General features: G+C 46.7%; 1 protein-coding gene across 2 annotated transcripts in view; it reads right to left on the reverse strand.

Moving 5' to 3' along the window:
• Positions 1–2677: 2677 nt before the first annotated feature.
• The window catches only part of arhgef10la (Rho guanine nucleotide exchange factor (GEF) 10-like a), a 67284-nt gene continuing 54223 nt past the window's right edge, over positions 2678–15738 (reverse strand). For both annotated transcript variants that reach the window (XM_085923991.1, XM_085923990.1), the window contains 6 exons: positions 13742–13959; positions 13266–13423; positions 11373–11515; positions 7090–7261; positions 4973–5095; positions 2678–4794 (listed from right to left, as the gene is read on the reverse strand). In XM_085923991.1, the coding sequence (XP_085780117.1) occupies positions 4244–4794; positions 4973–5095; positions 7090–7261; positions 11373–11515; positions 13266–13423; positions 13742–13959 (1365 nt within the window). In that variant the 3' untranslated portion in view covers positions 2678–4243. The remainder of the gene's footprint in view (positions 4795–4972; positions 5096–7089; positions 7262–11372; positions 11516–13265; positions 13424–13741; positions 13960–15738) is intronic.

Below are 15738 nucleotides of genomic sequence, written 5' to 3' on the forward strand. Positions count from 1 at the left end.
ACTAGACAGAAAGTCAAAGAATGAAGGAGATTGCTGCGTGGGCTGAGTAGGAAGAACTTGCATTTGCACAATTGCAAAGCCTCATCCTAGCCCTCAACCTAACCTCCCGGCTGTAACCCTAACCTCCCGGTTGTAACTCTAACCTCCGGGCCGTAACCCTATCCCTGACCCTAAACCTACTGTACTTGGTAATTTTCAAACAAAGCCCTTACAACACACGGTCTTTTTTTAAAGACTTATTGCATGGTGGGTTGTTTTTTTTTCAAATGTTATCCATGTCTCAAAGCCATACTTTGAGACCCTAACATTGACTACATCCAAGGTTTAAAATGACCATTTTGAACCAGTGCCCTTGAAACCCTACTTGAGACCCCTTACCGTACTAGCTTGGAACTGTACTGCGAATAACTAATCATCATTTCCCAAAACATAAACATTAAATTATGTCATCAGTACCTCCTGTAGCACAGCACCTGGGCACACACAGGCACACGCGCACACACACACCCGCGCACACATACATACACACACACACACTGAATGGCATTATACCAGCGGTGACCTCTCTTGAGTTCCACATGATGACAATGTTATAAATATTTTAATAAGCTATACAGAGAGCATTGTGAATAAAACATAGATGACTTGAGGAAGAGAAAGGTCCATTGCGGAGGTTTTACCTGAGGAAGATCCTTTTGGAAATGTGCAGCCACTGATGCTGATGTACACACAACCGAAATAATTTGTTTGTGATAAAAGAACCACTAAAATAATAATAATAACAACTACTCACAAGACATTTTAGCAGGTAACCCGAATTTGAAAAATCTAAATTGGAACGCCAACCGTTGCTTGAAACGCCAACCCAAGTAGGAAAAGTTAACCCGTTGGTTTGAAACCTTATTTTGAAATAAGGTATCGCTCTTGCTAACATTACTTGGAAAGCCTAGTTTGAAATCTTGCTCCTAGTTCCTAATTTGGTTCCTAGTTCCTAATTTCCCTAATTTGGAAACCTTGTTTGAAACCAAGGCTCGGTGGCACACTGGCTAGCACGTCCGCCTCACAGGTCGAGTCCACCTTCGGCCCTCCCTGTGTGGAGTTTGCATGTTCTCCCCGTGTCCGCGTGGGTTTTCTCCGGGCACTCCGGTTTCCTCCCACCTCCCAAAAACATGCTTGGTAGGCCGATTGAAGACTCTAAATTGTCCCTAGGTACGAGTGCGAGTGCGGATGGCTGTTCGTCTTTGTGTGCCCTGCGATTGGCTGGCAACCGGTTCAGGGTGTCCCCCGCCTACTGCCCGATGATGGCTGGGATAGGCTCCAGCACGCCCGCGACCCCGTGGGGACAAAGCGGTTCAGAAAATGGATGGATGGATGGATGTTTGAAGCCATTATCCTCGCCATATTTCTAAACACTAACTTTGGCTTGAAAACTGAAATTAAAGCCTTTCTTGAATCTCTAATTATGATTTTTTAGTGTGTGAGTGCTTATTCCAAAGAAAATACGTCCTGCGCCAGCTATTGTCGGCCCCACCGTTCATTTTTCACCAACTGATGACTGTATTTTTGTAGCATGTGTTTGCTTTCTGTGTAATCAGAACAAGCCCTTTCAAACCAAAGTGCCTTTTGAGATGTCTTTCTTCTTTTGTGTGAGTCTACTCAAAGTAAGATAAATGGCCACCAAATTTCATCTTGCTTGATGAAAATGGTTCCCAGGGCTAAATTCTTGGAAAAAAATAAACGAGAATAAGTGTGTCTTCCAACCAAATTGGTAGATTTGCCGTGGTTATTCCTACCAAACTTCATGTTGTCAACTCGCTCCCGAGGCAAAAATCTCGAGGCAAAGTTTGTCTTTGAAGGACTTTTGGAACTGCCTTAACCAACCAAGAATGTCGTCTTCTTCAAAGCAAAATATGAAACTTTCTGTTCCTTCTCTAGTCTCTTTTGTCTTTGTGTATAATTGGCTTGTTCTGATTACACAGAAAGCAAACGCATGCTACAAAAATACAGTCATCAGTTGGTGAAAAATGAACGGTGGGGTCGACAATAGCTGGCGCAGGCTGTATTTTCTTTGGAATAAGCACTCTCACACACTAAAAAATCATAATTAGAGATTCAAGAAAGGCTTTAATTTCAGTTTTCAAGCCAAAGTTAGTGTTTAGAAATATGGCGAGGATAATGGCTTCAAACATCCATCCATCCATCCATTTTCTGAACCGCTTTGTCCCCACGGGGGTCGCGGGCGTGCTGGAGCCTATCCCAGCCGTCATCGGGCAGTAGGCGGGGGACACCCTGAACCGGTTGCCAGCCAATCGCAGGGTACACAGAGAAGAATAACCATCCGCACTCGCACCTAAGGGAAATTTGGAGTGCTCAATCGGCCTACCAGGCATGTTTTTTGGGATGTGGGAGGAAACCGGAGCACCCGGAGAAAACCCACGCGGACACTGGGAGAGGGCAGGAGGTGGAATCGAACCTGCACCCTCCAACTGTGAGGCGGACGTGCTACCCAGTGCGTCAGTAAGCCGTCTGCAAAATACATTTCATTATAAAAGAAACATCAGTCGGACGACACTGGCATTAAACAACTTCAATGACACTCATGCAGTGGCGCTTGCAGCTTTAATTATTTGCCGTGAGCACACCGTGGGAAGAAAGGAGCACTTTCATCTTGCCATTCTTTATTTTCTTAGGCGCTCACATTAGGACTGAAACACACATTTTGCAGCCATGTGCATCAAAGTTGTTTTTAAGATACAAAATAGGATCGAAATGTGGGTAGTAACTTCAGGATGCTATGAGAAAAGACGTGACATTTTGCAGTCTTATTTGCCCATAAAATACGCACACAAACACAAAAAATTGCGTCATCTTTAATTCATTATGAGTATGACTTGTATGTACAGTACACACGAGGGGTTGGCAAATAACAGGTCAAAATACATGCGAGGCATATGCCGACATAAGCGCATGGTTCAATGGTGGCAATCCGTGTTTGTTGGGCGATCATGCATGTTTTCATCTGCAGGAGTACAAACACGTAAAAGGCGAAAGAGCTCGTTGCTCGCCACGAGGGCGTGTTGCCAAAAGTGCGTCCAGACGCTCGGCACGTGCATTTCCATTTAGATGACAGCCGGCAAGGCGGCTTTGCGTCGGCTTCTCAGCGGAACGATTCCCGCCGATAGCTGGATGATGAAAGGATATGGTGGCAAGCCTCGCGCGACGCCAAGGTTAAGTCAAGACTGGAGGCGGAGATGCAGAGCGGCGTAACCTTCGCTGTTAGTCGCCTTGTATCAAAGCCCGGATATGGTTTCCAGTGGTCTCCTTTACCAGCATTTTGGTTTCCTGATTAAGTGATGATGAAATGGTTACGAATAAAGAACTGTAGAATAGTGGACCCCAACCGGGCCGCACAAGAAAGAATAAATAACATAAAAATAGGGGGGGTTCAGATGCATCACATTTATACAAGAAATGAAAGGAAAACATAGTCAGTACTTTAATATAAAAAGTTAATTTTGGAGAGGAATCTTAATTTGAGGGGGATAACTTTTGAGACAAAAATAGTCTCCCAATACACCTTCAATTTTGAACCAAGATGACTTTCTTTTTTCTTATGGCAGCATCCTCATTTATCTCCCACCAACTCTACCTTCATATAAATAACTTTCATTAGTTTGACACAGATGACAAGTGCTACATGCTCCCAAAAAAATAGTGGACACAAATGTTAAAAAAAATTCATCTTAAAAATGTGCAACACAATTAAGTTCTTTTGTTTAGTGATCATTGATTAGCTCGTGCAAGCAGCTGGGATCACAAGGAAGGTACATCCCATGATGAGAAGAGTCGGCAATGAACCCAAAATGCGTCACAAATGCTTGAGAAGAACAAAGCGTCAAGGAAAGCGCTTGACATTGTTTTACTCCTGTCCTGCAGGTGGCACTCATGCAGATTCCAAGCCAATTGTCAACGGTCAAACATAGCCAGACAATTCTGCAATCTGTCCAGTCTGAAATGTTTAAAACGTGCTTCCCTTGAGATCCTAACAACCTTCCTGACATAGTTTGTGAGCATTTTACCTGTTTTGGCAGGACTGGCTATTATTTTGGGACAAATTTGGGCCAATTTGACAATCCGTGGACTGGCAAATACTAAAAAGTGAGCTGAAGTGCTTCCCTTGTGTTCATCGCATACCATTCATCTATGTGAGAGCGCCGGAGGTTACGTGTGTTGTAGTTCTAAGTTAGACAGTCAACGGCAGTTGCCACACCAGAAGGACGTTCTCTGAGGAGTCCCCGGCTGTCCGGAGCCCGGCGGGCGCCCCTTCCCGCAGCCTGCGTAATCCCCGTCCCCCGGAGACAACGGCGGCCGACACCACCCTGTCTTTGGCCCTGGCGTCCTTTTCCAAGGGGCGCCCGCGCGCCCACGTCTCGGGGTCGTCGCTGAGCTCGTAGATAGAGCCGTCCTCCACGCTGTGCTCCAGGGACTCCAGGGACGAGTCGGAGGCCTCATCGCCCGCGGCCGTTAGCGGGCGTCCGGGCAGCCCCGAGGTGGAGCGCAGCTTGTATTGCAACAGGACGCCGCGGCCGCGACCGCCGCCTCGCGGCCGGGTCTCGTCTGGGCGCTGCAGGGATTCCTGGGAGGAGGTGTCGCTGGGATCCTCTCCACCGCACGCAGAGTCAGGCCCGTCCTCCACCGAGTCCCTCTTCAGGAGGTCCGGAGACAAGGTGCCGCTGACGGCTGCCAGGAAGTCCACCGGCCCGCAGTGGGCGTTCAGCGAGATCCTGCCCTTTCCTGGAGGAGGGCAACGCATTTGAATGAGGAGGCGTACTGCTTGTTATTTGGAAAATGCACCGTCGCTGTATTATGGCAACGTGTCTTTTAGAAATGCCCTGCTAGCTGGACAATAATGTGTTACAACATGTCATCTTGGGATCGGCTTCTTCTTGAGAAGCAATAAATTGGCAATGACCTGTTATTTTTGGTATTCCCTCCAGTTTGGGAACCGGCAGGGTGACGATGAGGCCTCGGGCGGTGCCAACCCACAAGAGTCCTTGACAGATAAGCAGGCTGGTGACTCGCATGTTCTCCTGACCTGGAACATCAAAAGCAGAAAAGCAAAGATGAAAAACAAATGCAACGGGGTGCACCTTGCTCCGCCGTGTCCTTGTGATTCAAACCAGATTCATCCGCAATAAATTACGTAAAATTATTTCGACAAAACCGATCCAAATACAAACAATGGAGCCGAGAAAAGGATTGTTTTGCAATAGCTGACGTTGATGCTGCAACATTCAAGGCATTTTACACAACAGCAAGCACCAGATTCAATTTATTCAAAGTACTCGAAGCTCCAATCGACAATGAAAACTTTTGTTTTGGTTCCGGGCTCAAGTGGCAAGTGCATCATCGCATGAACATTTGTCTGATGTCTGCGTGTGTTCTGCTGCTCAACAAGATAATTGCGTACTCTAACTCTATTATTATCTGCAGGCTTTCAGGCAGCTAACAAAGGGCAGAAAAAAACATAGCCGCTATACGTTTTATTTTTGGCACTTCCTCCCGTCGACTCCCATCGGGGCTTGGTTACCTATCGATAGTGACGTCGGGCGTAATGCCTGTAATTGAACCACAGCGAGGCACGGATGACAATTTACATTTGTGAGCATTTTTAGCGGCTCGCTCACACATCGCTGTTCCTGCAAATGACAGAGCACTTGTTTGTCAAGCGAGCGTTTTGAACTTAGTCATGGCCCTTTTATGAGCATGCGTATAAATTGCAAGGAGAAAATTACGCGCGAGCTGTGGTCGACAGCAGCTCTTAGGTAAGCACGGACTTTACCCTTTGCGTGGACAAGCGGGGCTTCGGGACATCTCCCATTTCTTTCGTACAAAGAAATAAAGTGGAAGGAAGAGGCAGAAGGTTCATCAGGGGCAATGCGACAAAGTCCTCGATTAATAAGATGGTGAATGTTCAAATATGACTAAAAAACATTCTCGGCGCTTTGAGAAATATTTGAAAAATGGCTAAGAGTGCAAAGGGAATGGATTGAATATTGAATATTTGCCATGCCGGATATGTAATCTCGGCACATAGACAATCGTCATTAGCCGACTTCAAGTTTGCTGTTGTTGCTATTCGCCACTTCTTGCCGCAACAACGGGCAAACTTTGCCATAAATATTTCATGGCCGAGGACCAGAGAAGGCACGCGGCGGGTTACGTGTGGCATCTTAAATGGACCGCAGCCAAAGAAAGGCTGGGAGCGGGAGGGCGAGCGGCACCGGGGTTGCCGAGAGGATTTACGGCCCGGCGGATGAGATGAAACGAGCCGACGGGAAGAAAGTAGGACAAACACGGAGCATCGCATTAACTCAAAGGAGGCGCGTGTTTGGAGATATAAGCAGCGGCGCACGGGAGGCGTGGATGCGTTCGGCAGGTGTTTGCACCGACGCCCCCGAGGAAGCCCTTGCATCGGAGCTGCTGTTTCGTCTCCCCGATGACTCTTTCATTCATATTAATCCCCCGGCTTTCACCCCCCGCGGCTGCGCCGTGTCCCGGCTGCTTATTTATTCATGTCGCTCCCCCACGTGCAGGAGCAAAAGGGGCGACTTGAACGAGACGAGAATAAGAAAAGGGGGGGCTTTTGGTACCTGGACCCTCAGTAGTAGTACCGTCAAATTCAAATCAATATTTAGCTAACATGATAAAAACATTTAATATACGTAAAATCCACCTTTTACGTACGCGAGATGTTGATTCGGAAACGTATCGCGTGGGGATTACCTACAGACGTGTTTTCTTAGTTGAGGTTGCCCATCGCAAATGAAAAATGGTGACGTTCTTGTCAGGCCAATTCAAATCAAATTGGTTCAAGAAACAGATCCACTCCGCAAATCTTCCACGAACATGAGAAGAGCCATGGATGACGGATTTTCTTTCCAATTTTAGAGCTTTTAAGCGCATCTAATGATATTGCAGAAGAAATGATCCTAATTGAGTGAGTGCTTTTGTCTCCTCATATAAGCGAGTATCTTTCAAGAGGACGAGAGGAGTCATGAGCCAAAGTGAATGGCCGTATGTACTTACTGGTGTCAAGCAACGCGGAGCGCGTGGAGATGTTCATCTCCTGCAGCAGCTCCAAGGTCTCTGTGTGAAAGAGACGGATGGACGAGCCCTCAGAGAACGCCATCCACACGCCGCCGCCGGCCCGCGCCACATGCGCCACGCTAACCATCGGGTCGGGATGGACCTCCACTTTCTGTAGCACACAGAAGTACTGTTAGAGAAAGAAACAAGTACAGCTGCACACGTGCATTACTTGGTAGCAATCTCAAGGAAGAATTCCTAAAAGCAGCAAGCACGGGGCACTTGAAAATGCTCCGATCAGCCCTGAAATGGCCCTTTCAAACCAAAGCGCCTTTTGAGATGTCTTTCTTCTTTTGTGTGAGTCTACTCAAAGTAAGATAAATGGCCACCAAATTTCATCTTGCTTGATGAAAATGGTTCCCAGGGCTAAATTCTTGGGAAAAAAATAAACGAGAATAAGTGTGTCTTCCAACAGAATTGGTAGATTTGCCGTGCCTTCTATATGTGATGGTTATTCCTACTAAACTTCATGTTGTCAACTCGCTCCCGAGGCAAAAATCTCGAGGCAAAGTTTGTCTTTGAAGGACTTTTGGAACTGCCTTAACCAACCAAGCATGTCGTCTTCTTCAAAGCAAAATATGAAACTTTCTGTTCCTTCTCTAGCCCAGCTGTTGATGGACATGCCTACAAATGACTTTTGGGGCTGAATTTTCCCTCAAAAATCTTGAGTGTAAGTTTGCCTTTGAAAGACCCTGAAATGGCTGCCCTGGAGCAAAATGGCAGACCTTTTCTGGCATGGCTTCTTTTTGAGAAGTGCATATAAATTGGAGCGATGGGGGGGTTGGTGCCGACTATTCCAGGTTTTCTGTCCACGATCATGATCATGATGACACTAACAGTGAGCCTGCGACTGAAGTTTCCCTTTCCATTCTGCAGTTTAGCACACATCCAATGCCGACGGCATGTGTTTGCCTCATTTTCCCATCTTGGCTCCTCCGGCGCACAGTCTCGGGGCGCTGGTGTTTAATGAGCAGCTCAAAAACAAACGCAATTATCCTTATCGCGACAACACAAGCAGCCCTCGCGGTCGGCGGCGTGACGAGGCCCGCTGTGGGGTGTCATCTCGGCAGCCGCATTGCTGTCATTGCGCAATTAAGGGGGCGAAAAGGAGCGAAACGAGATGAGAACGCCGACATCACGTGCGTGCCACGTCGACAGGGATTAGCACCTGTTTGGGCGCCCTTGCCGACGGGCGCTTCTTTGTTTCAAACGCCAGCTTTGATGTGTTTTCTTTTCTAATTGGCTATTCGGCAGTGGGCGGCGGCTCAGCTCGGCTCGACTCGGGCTGCAGCTCGTCAAAAAACAAAAACCTTGAAGTGCGCGGTGGAGACGATCGCTCAGCCAGAGCCTTGGAGATGAAGAAAACGGCTGACGGTGACTCCCGCACGGAGCCATTGCAAGCCATTCGTAAAAACACAGGAAGCCGTCATTTTGCTGTCCACCGAATATTTGACACTCCCATTTGCGGATTTTTTAAATGAAGCCCCCTCCTGTAAGCCAGTTTCAGGTGGCATGATGAAATGTAGTAGGCACCCCCAAAAAAGTGTTACAAGAGACCATGTGCCAAAAAGACAGCAACAAATTTTGTTCTGAAGCAGCCATTTTAGGTTCCTTTTGGCAATTTGCAAGGTTTCTACACATGGCCCCTAATTGGACTTATTTGTGTCCCCCAAATTGCTACCCTGCTATCTCGGTCAAAGCTGATCAGCATCTTCAAGCGTGTGATAAGTTACAGCACACAGCCAACACCCAAAATGCATTCAGCATTTCGAGTGAAACCGCTTGTAAGACAGACAAAAAGCTTGTGGCTTTTCTCCGTTGCCCGGCAACAGAAGTTGTGTGAGTGGCAGCAGTTTGCCTCCACCGGAATGTCCCTACCAGTGAGATGGCTTTCAATAGATGTGGAGCGTGTCCAATGTGAAGTAATACAGCCGCAAGCTTTGCGCAGACGAGGTGGTCAGTCAAGGTTGACGGCGGCCACATGTCCCGCTCCCGCCATCCGTCAGAAGCGGCACCTCTAAACGCTGCGACTGCAGACGCGACAACGGGTCTGAACAGCTCATTAGTTCTCGGTCACGGCGACTGACAAGGTGTCCTCCGCTAGGGATGAGTCAAGTAATGGGAAGAGGAAGGAACGAGGTGTGGCAGTCACTATTGATCAGAGGCAGAGCGGCGGCAGACGTTCTGCTTTGTTCGCGTTTTCTCACCACAGAGTACCCAAAGACTTCCGTGAGCGTGCGTGTTTGTACGGCTCAAAGGCAAGAAGCAGTCACTGGCCTGAGAAAATACCGTAATATTCGGACTATAAGTCGCTCTTTTTTGTCATAGTTTGGGTGGGGGGGTGACTTATACTCAGGAGTGACTTATAGGTGATTCTTTTCACAAATTTTCAAAATTCAATAATCCGCAATGTACTGAAACCGCGAAAAACGAACCGCAATTGATAATATTGTTGTAATATGATAGTTATTTGAAATATACTTTATATATCGTTATATGCGTCTGTGGAATAATTAGAAATGCAACTTACAACGGGTCCGACGTCAGCATATGCGGCATTGTTTACATAAAGCACGATCGATGGATTTAATGAATTGGAGTGACACAGATGGTTTGATAAACGTGTTATTCATGTAATACTTACTTGAATAACTCTGAATGTTACGTCAGGCCCGTTCTCAGCTTCTCGTTTGTGTATATGTCACGTTAGCATACCGTATCGTTTAGCCTGTTGTTGCTGGTTCATGTCTGTTTTTGGTGTTGGATTTTGACAAATAAATTTGCCCCAAAAGTGCGACTTATACTCCGGTGCGACTTGTACATGTTTTTTTCACTTTATTGTGCATTTTATGGCGGGTGCGACTTATACTCCAGAGCGACTTATAGTCCGAAAATTACGGTATGGTCTTTTTGAGGGAATCTAGCACCAAGGCCAGTCCTGTTGCTAAGCGCAGAGCGTGCACAGGTTGATACTAGACAACATCTAGGAGAGAGGATGCTAATGGCTTCAGCGGCAATCCAGTTCTGAATGACTTCTTTTTCAGTTCAAGGAAAATTTCATCAAGCTATTTTGAGCTGTTCCGTTCGTAACCTTGCAACATAATCTACTGAAGTTTGGATCCTGATATGACAGCTTCATCCAATAGATAGATAGAGGGTGGGAAATAAGCTTGAAATTTGATGAAAGTTGAGGCAAATTTTTTGAATCTACAAACCTTTCAGATTTCACTCAACGGAAAATGAGGCGCAATTCACACAGCTTCAAAAATCATCCCAAGGTTCTTAAAGCTTACGACGGGGCATCTCCATTTTTATGGCGGATGATTTATCCATGCCTGACACGTCACTCCATTGGTTTGCGGCTTTGTCAGCATTATAGTTGATTGCGTAGCCACATGTACGCCAGTGCTGCACACGCACGTTGCAACCACCCCCTTCGGAGCCCTCGTGCACAAGCGGCATCAAACGAGACAAGCGTCGACGACTAGTAACGTTGATGTCGACGTCCGCGAGCAGATATTAAAAAAGTAAAGATGATACGCGCCAGCGAGTCTCCGAGGCCCGTTGAATGATATGTTTGACCGCCAATTCTGCCTGCCGCGAGGGCACATTAGTGAGGAAAACGAGGTTAGCTCAGGAGTAACCGGCGTTGACCCGTTGCGGCAGAGGAGAGCTGTCAGCTCGGCTCATTAAGTCCTCGCCTCCTAGGAGGCGAACTTCATCCAACCTGTCGAACACCATTTCTCAATTCTTTGGACGGCCTTTTGGGTCATTACCATATCGGAGGACCCGTGACAAAAGAACATTTCGCATTTCATTTTCTAAAGGTTTCTTTGCATCCAGCACAAATTCAAAAGAGCAAAGCAGCCCAAGGACATAATAACGCCTCCTTCGTGTTTCCTGGAAGATCACATCCTTTTTTTCCCTCATTATACAGTTTGGAGCTGATGAGACTTTCTAAAACTGGGGAGGTGTTCCGGGCATGTCCCACCGGTAGGAGACCTCGCGGACGTGCTGGAGAGACTATGTCTCTCGGCTGGCCCGAGAACGCCTTGGGATCCCCCGGGATGAGTTGGATGAAGTGTCTGAGGAGAGGAAAGTCTGGGAGTCCCTCCTAAAGCTGCTGCCCCCGCGACCCGACCCCGGATAAGCGGATGGATGGATGTTTAGAATATCACAGAAAAACTGTCCAGAGCAACAAGATGAAAAAGTGCTTTGATTACCCGAGTGTTGAGGCTGCCGATGTCAACCACCGTGACCGAGTTGCCACAGCTCGCCCACACCGAGTCGTCCAGCACCAAGAGGGTCCGCACCGGATCTGAACCCAAGTTCACGCTTCTCCCGGAGTCGGGATCCCAGAGATCATCTGGAAAATAATATGCAAATCATAAATATGACATGACGGGGCATAATCCATTGTGTGACACTGGTTGCCCCTCCCTGCAAAGCTTTCGGCAGCTTCTTGTGGCATTAAACGACCTAATAAATGAGTTGCGCTAAAATCAAATAGCTGAATTTTACCTCTGGCTCTGGGAATATGCAAGACAAAGAAATCAGTGTGTACCAAAAAAAAATAATCAAGCCAAACTACTTCCCGTTTGGCAACGATCCAATCATATAAAGGGAGACTGTGGATCATTTCAGCTTCATGTTGCATTCATTAGTATCGGTTTTTAAATTTCATCTGTGTATGTAATGGATACAAGTTAGCAAGTTAACGAGCATCATGTCTGCCAGCCAGTGTCCGATGATTTCATGCTGAAGTGAGTTTTGTTAAGCAATGACGCACTGCCCTTTTAATTTTGTGTAATCAAGTTCGTGAGAGCGTTTTCACTTTGATCCCGGTCTTGGTCGCCACCTCTCTGGCGTTTTGCTAGGCCACAAGCGAAGAAAGTGGACCTTTTCCTCCTTTGAGGATCAATCACGAGGCACGCTTTAGCTGCTGCCACCGAGGCGCCTGATGATAAATTAAATTACACAAGCGTTTCCGATGCAGCGCATTAATGAAGTCAAATTAGAGAGCGGGCCGCAACCGGCCATTTAATTAACATTTGGAGTTGTTTATTTCTGCCTTTCATTGCATTACAATGCCTTTTGACTCAAGCAGGTTAATTGCTTGACGTGATGAAAAGGTCATTTTTGCCACCTTTTGAGTAAAAAAAATAAATAAATCAACTCAGAGAAGCGAAACCCGTTGTGCCGAATGCGGCAAAGTGGTACATCAGCAAGCGAGCCTTATCTTCATTTCAAAATAGCTGCGGTGTTCAATTTTAAGTCTGCCTCTTCACTAATTGCGGGGCACGATGTAAAGGTCATTTTGCCCACTTGTGGGGGAAAAAAAACTTATAGATATGATTGGCAGACGTGCGCAAAGCACTCCAATGTCAGCCATGAATCTGTAACTGATGCGCCTCCCGAGTCTTGCGTCTTGCCTTTTGATAGGCAAAACTACAAACATTCCTTTCCCCATGTAATTAATCATCCTTGTTTTTGCTGGGGGTGCAGCGGGAGCCTGTTTGCCACGATATTGCATTTCCAGGTACGGAGGAGAGGTTGCTGCCGGGAGGGCGGGACGCCTCACTGCACCTGACATGTTTGGCGCATGCTGCTGTTTTTGCACTGACAAAAACAATGCAAAGGGAAAGGTGCTTTGCCGCTGATTTCGTGAAATGCGCCTCATTTTTGGCAGGTAACATACGAGCGGCAGATTATAAAAAAATATATATATATGTGATGAAATTCTCTGGTTAATTTCCACGATGAAAGCTGTCATTGTCTATGGGTTATTTCCAGTAGTTGTGTTGATTTCCATTGTCCCAGATGACAGTTATCTGGCAACAGTAGCGAGAGGAATTATGATGTTAATTATATGATCGATGGGGCCGTTGAGTTTTTTTTTTTGACTGCGCGTTAATTATCGTAGTTTAGTTTTATTTGTTTTGTGCCAGATGGCAGCTATCCTGAAGAACTAGCGAGAGGAGCGCTTGCAATAAGAATATGCTAGAGCAAGTTGCAGTGGCAACCCTTTGTTCATTCCTATTGTGCAACGTCGACGCTATGCGTAGTAAGTGTCGAGCCGATCGACCGCGTTCAATTCATAGCCAGGGAAAGCTTACCGCTGTTTCTCCTTCCGTAAACCATCAAGGTGCCATCGCGCAGGCCCGCAAACAGGAAGCAAGACGAGTGTTTCAGGCACAGCACTGGGCAACCCCGAGGGGTGCTGAGGCTCAAGAGGCACTGAGCTGCAGTGTCCGCACTGCCATACACCAGAATTCTGGAGAGCGACAAAGTCAACATTTGGAAACAGGTGTAGTGAGCAGGAAACAGTGTTAAAAGAACAGCGACTGCATTGCGCGACATGTTTACGATTGCTAGCCTCCTCAGCGTCATTCCGTAACTGAATATACAGCAGCGGCATGCGATCAATTTCCAAAAGCGAGAAAATAAAACGTTAACCTTAATTGTGCTTAGGGCTGCAGCTATTGAATATTTTAAGTATTCTTCCGATCGCTCTATCGATTAATCGTATGAAAATAGATTTAGCACGATTGAACAACAATGGCAATAAGTGTGCACGATTTTCTCATCTCACCGTCCGTCATCTAATCCGACACAGATGCTGGCGCCGCTTCCCGACGGGACTTTGTGAGCCACGACCTCCGCCTCCTCAGCGGGAGAAGCTTCTGGCACGTATTCCAGACAGCGGACAGCGGAGCCCACTTGCAGACTCTTGATGGCCCTCGGCACGGGCCTGTTGAGGGAGAATATCTCAATCTGGCCCTGAGAGGCTTCCTCCCCACCGGAAGCCACCTGCGGGGGGGGGGGGAAAGAGCCTGCTTGAAAATGATCTAATTTTGAGACACTCCAGTAAAAAAGGAAAAGAAGTTGTTTTGTGTAGACAGCAACACCCTCACAAAAATTGAAGTGAAGGTGAAATCTATGAGTGATGGCATGAAAACAAAGAGTTATTTAGTTATTATACAGTTTATAGTTCATGCTACTTATGTTGACAGTGTTGTTCAATAATGTTCAAATAAGAGTGTTCAAGCCCAACATATATCCACTGTTTATTGGTCAATATATCAGTAATCAGCATCGGTATCACCTTAAAGAAAACAGAAATAATCCATGGGGGAAAAAAACATACTCTTAGAACGAGTGCGAGTGCAAATGGTTATTTGTCTCTGTGTGCCCTGCGATTGGCTGGCAATTGGTTCAGGGTGTCCCCTGCCTACTGTCCGGCTGGGATAGGCTCCAGCACACCCGCGACCCCCGTGGGGCCTAAGCGGTTCAGAAAATGGATGGATGGATGGATGGATGGATGGATGGATGGATGTTAGCAGTCAATTTTCAAAATGTATTTTGCTGCTTTGATGGGAATGGTATGTGTTTAATTGGACGGCCTTCACCAGTCAGCAGTTTAAAGAAAGCAAATTATCTCCAAATCAATTTTGAGTTTGTCATTGACACACCCCTGCACTGGTTTCACTCTTATCTTTCTGGCTGTTCTCAATTTATCCAGTTAAAATCTTTCACATCTCACCCCTCCCCCGTGTCCTCTGGTGTTCCCCAGGGTTCTGTCCTTGGTCCCCTCCTATTTATCATTTATCTCCTCCCACTTGGTCAGATTTTCCGTAAACATAACATAAATTTTCACTGTTACGCGGACGACACCCAGCTCTATATCTCTTCAAAACCCCCTTTCAGCCTCACAACCTCCTCTCTCAGTGCGTGCCTTCAAGAAATAAAATCCTGGTTCACCTCAAACTTCCTTAAACTAAACAGCGACAAAACTGAGGTAATCCTTATAGGTTCCAAAGCTTCTCTCAATAAACAACCCTGTTTTACTCTCACCATTGACACCGCCTCGGTTTCCCCTTCCCCTCAGACAAAGAGTCTGGGTGTCGTCCTTGATTGCAACCTATCATTCAGCACCCACATAAACAACACTATCCATTCCGCTTATTTTCACCTCCGTAACATTAATCGCCTCCGCTCATCACTCACCCCATCCAGCGCTGCTATCTTAGTCCACTCACTTGTCACCTCTCGCTTAGATTACTGCAACTCCATCCTTTTTGGTCTCCCTCAAAAACTCCTCCATAAATTGCAACTGGTCCAGAATGCTACTGCTCGCATTGTCACTGGAACCACTGTCTACCATCATATCACTCCCGTTCTACACCAACTGCACTGGCTGCACATAAAACAGCGCATTGATTATAAAATTCTCCTTCACACATTCAAGGCCATCCATAACCTTGCTCCTCCATACCTGTCTGACCTCCTTCATGTACACAGTCCTACCCGGTCTCTCAGGTCTGCCTCCAGTATCACCCTCACTGTCCCCTCATTTCATCTGTCAACTATGGGGGCCAGAGCCTTCAGTTGCTCTGCTCCTCGCCTCTGGAATTCCCTCCCCCCGGACATCAGAAACATTGACTCCATCGAACTTTTTAAATCTCACCTCAAAACCCACCTGTTTAGGCAGGCATTTGTCTAAGTTTATTTGCTCTGCTCAATAGGTCTCTTTGCTTTTAGACTTCTCTTCTTTTAATTGTGTCGATTTTATGTGTGTTCGGCGACCTT

This window comes from Syngnathus leptorhynchus, chromosome 11 (assembly GCF_054491065.1).
Source record: "Syngnathus leptorhynchus isolate UIUO chromosome 11, UIUO_Slep, whole genome shotgun sequence".
Taxonomy (NCBI): Eukaryota; Metazoa; Chordata; class Actinopteri; order Syngnathiformes; family Syngnathidae; genus Syngnathus; species Syngnathus leptorhynchus.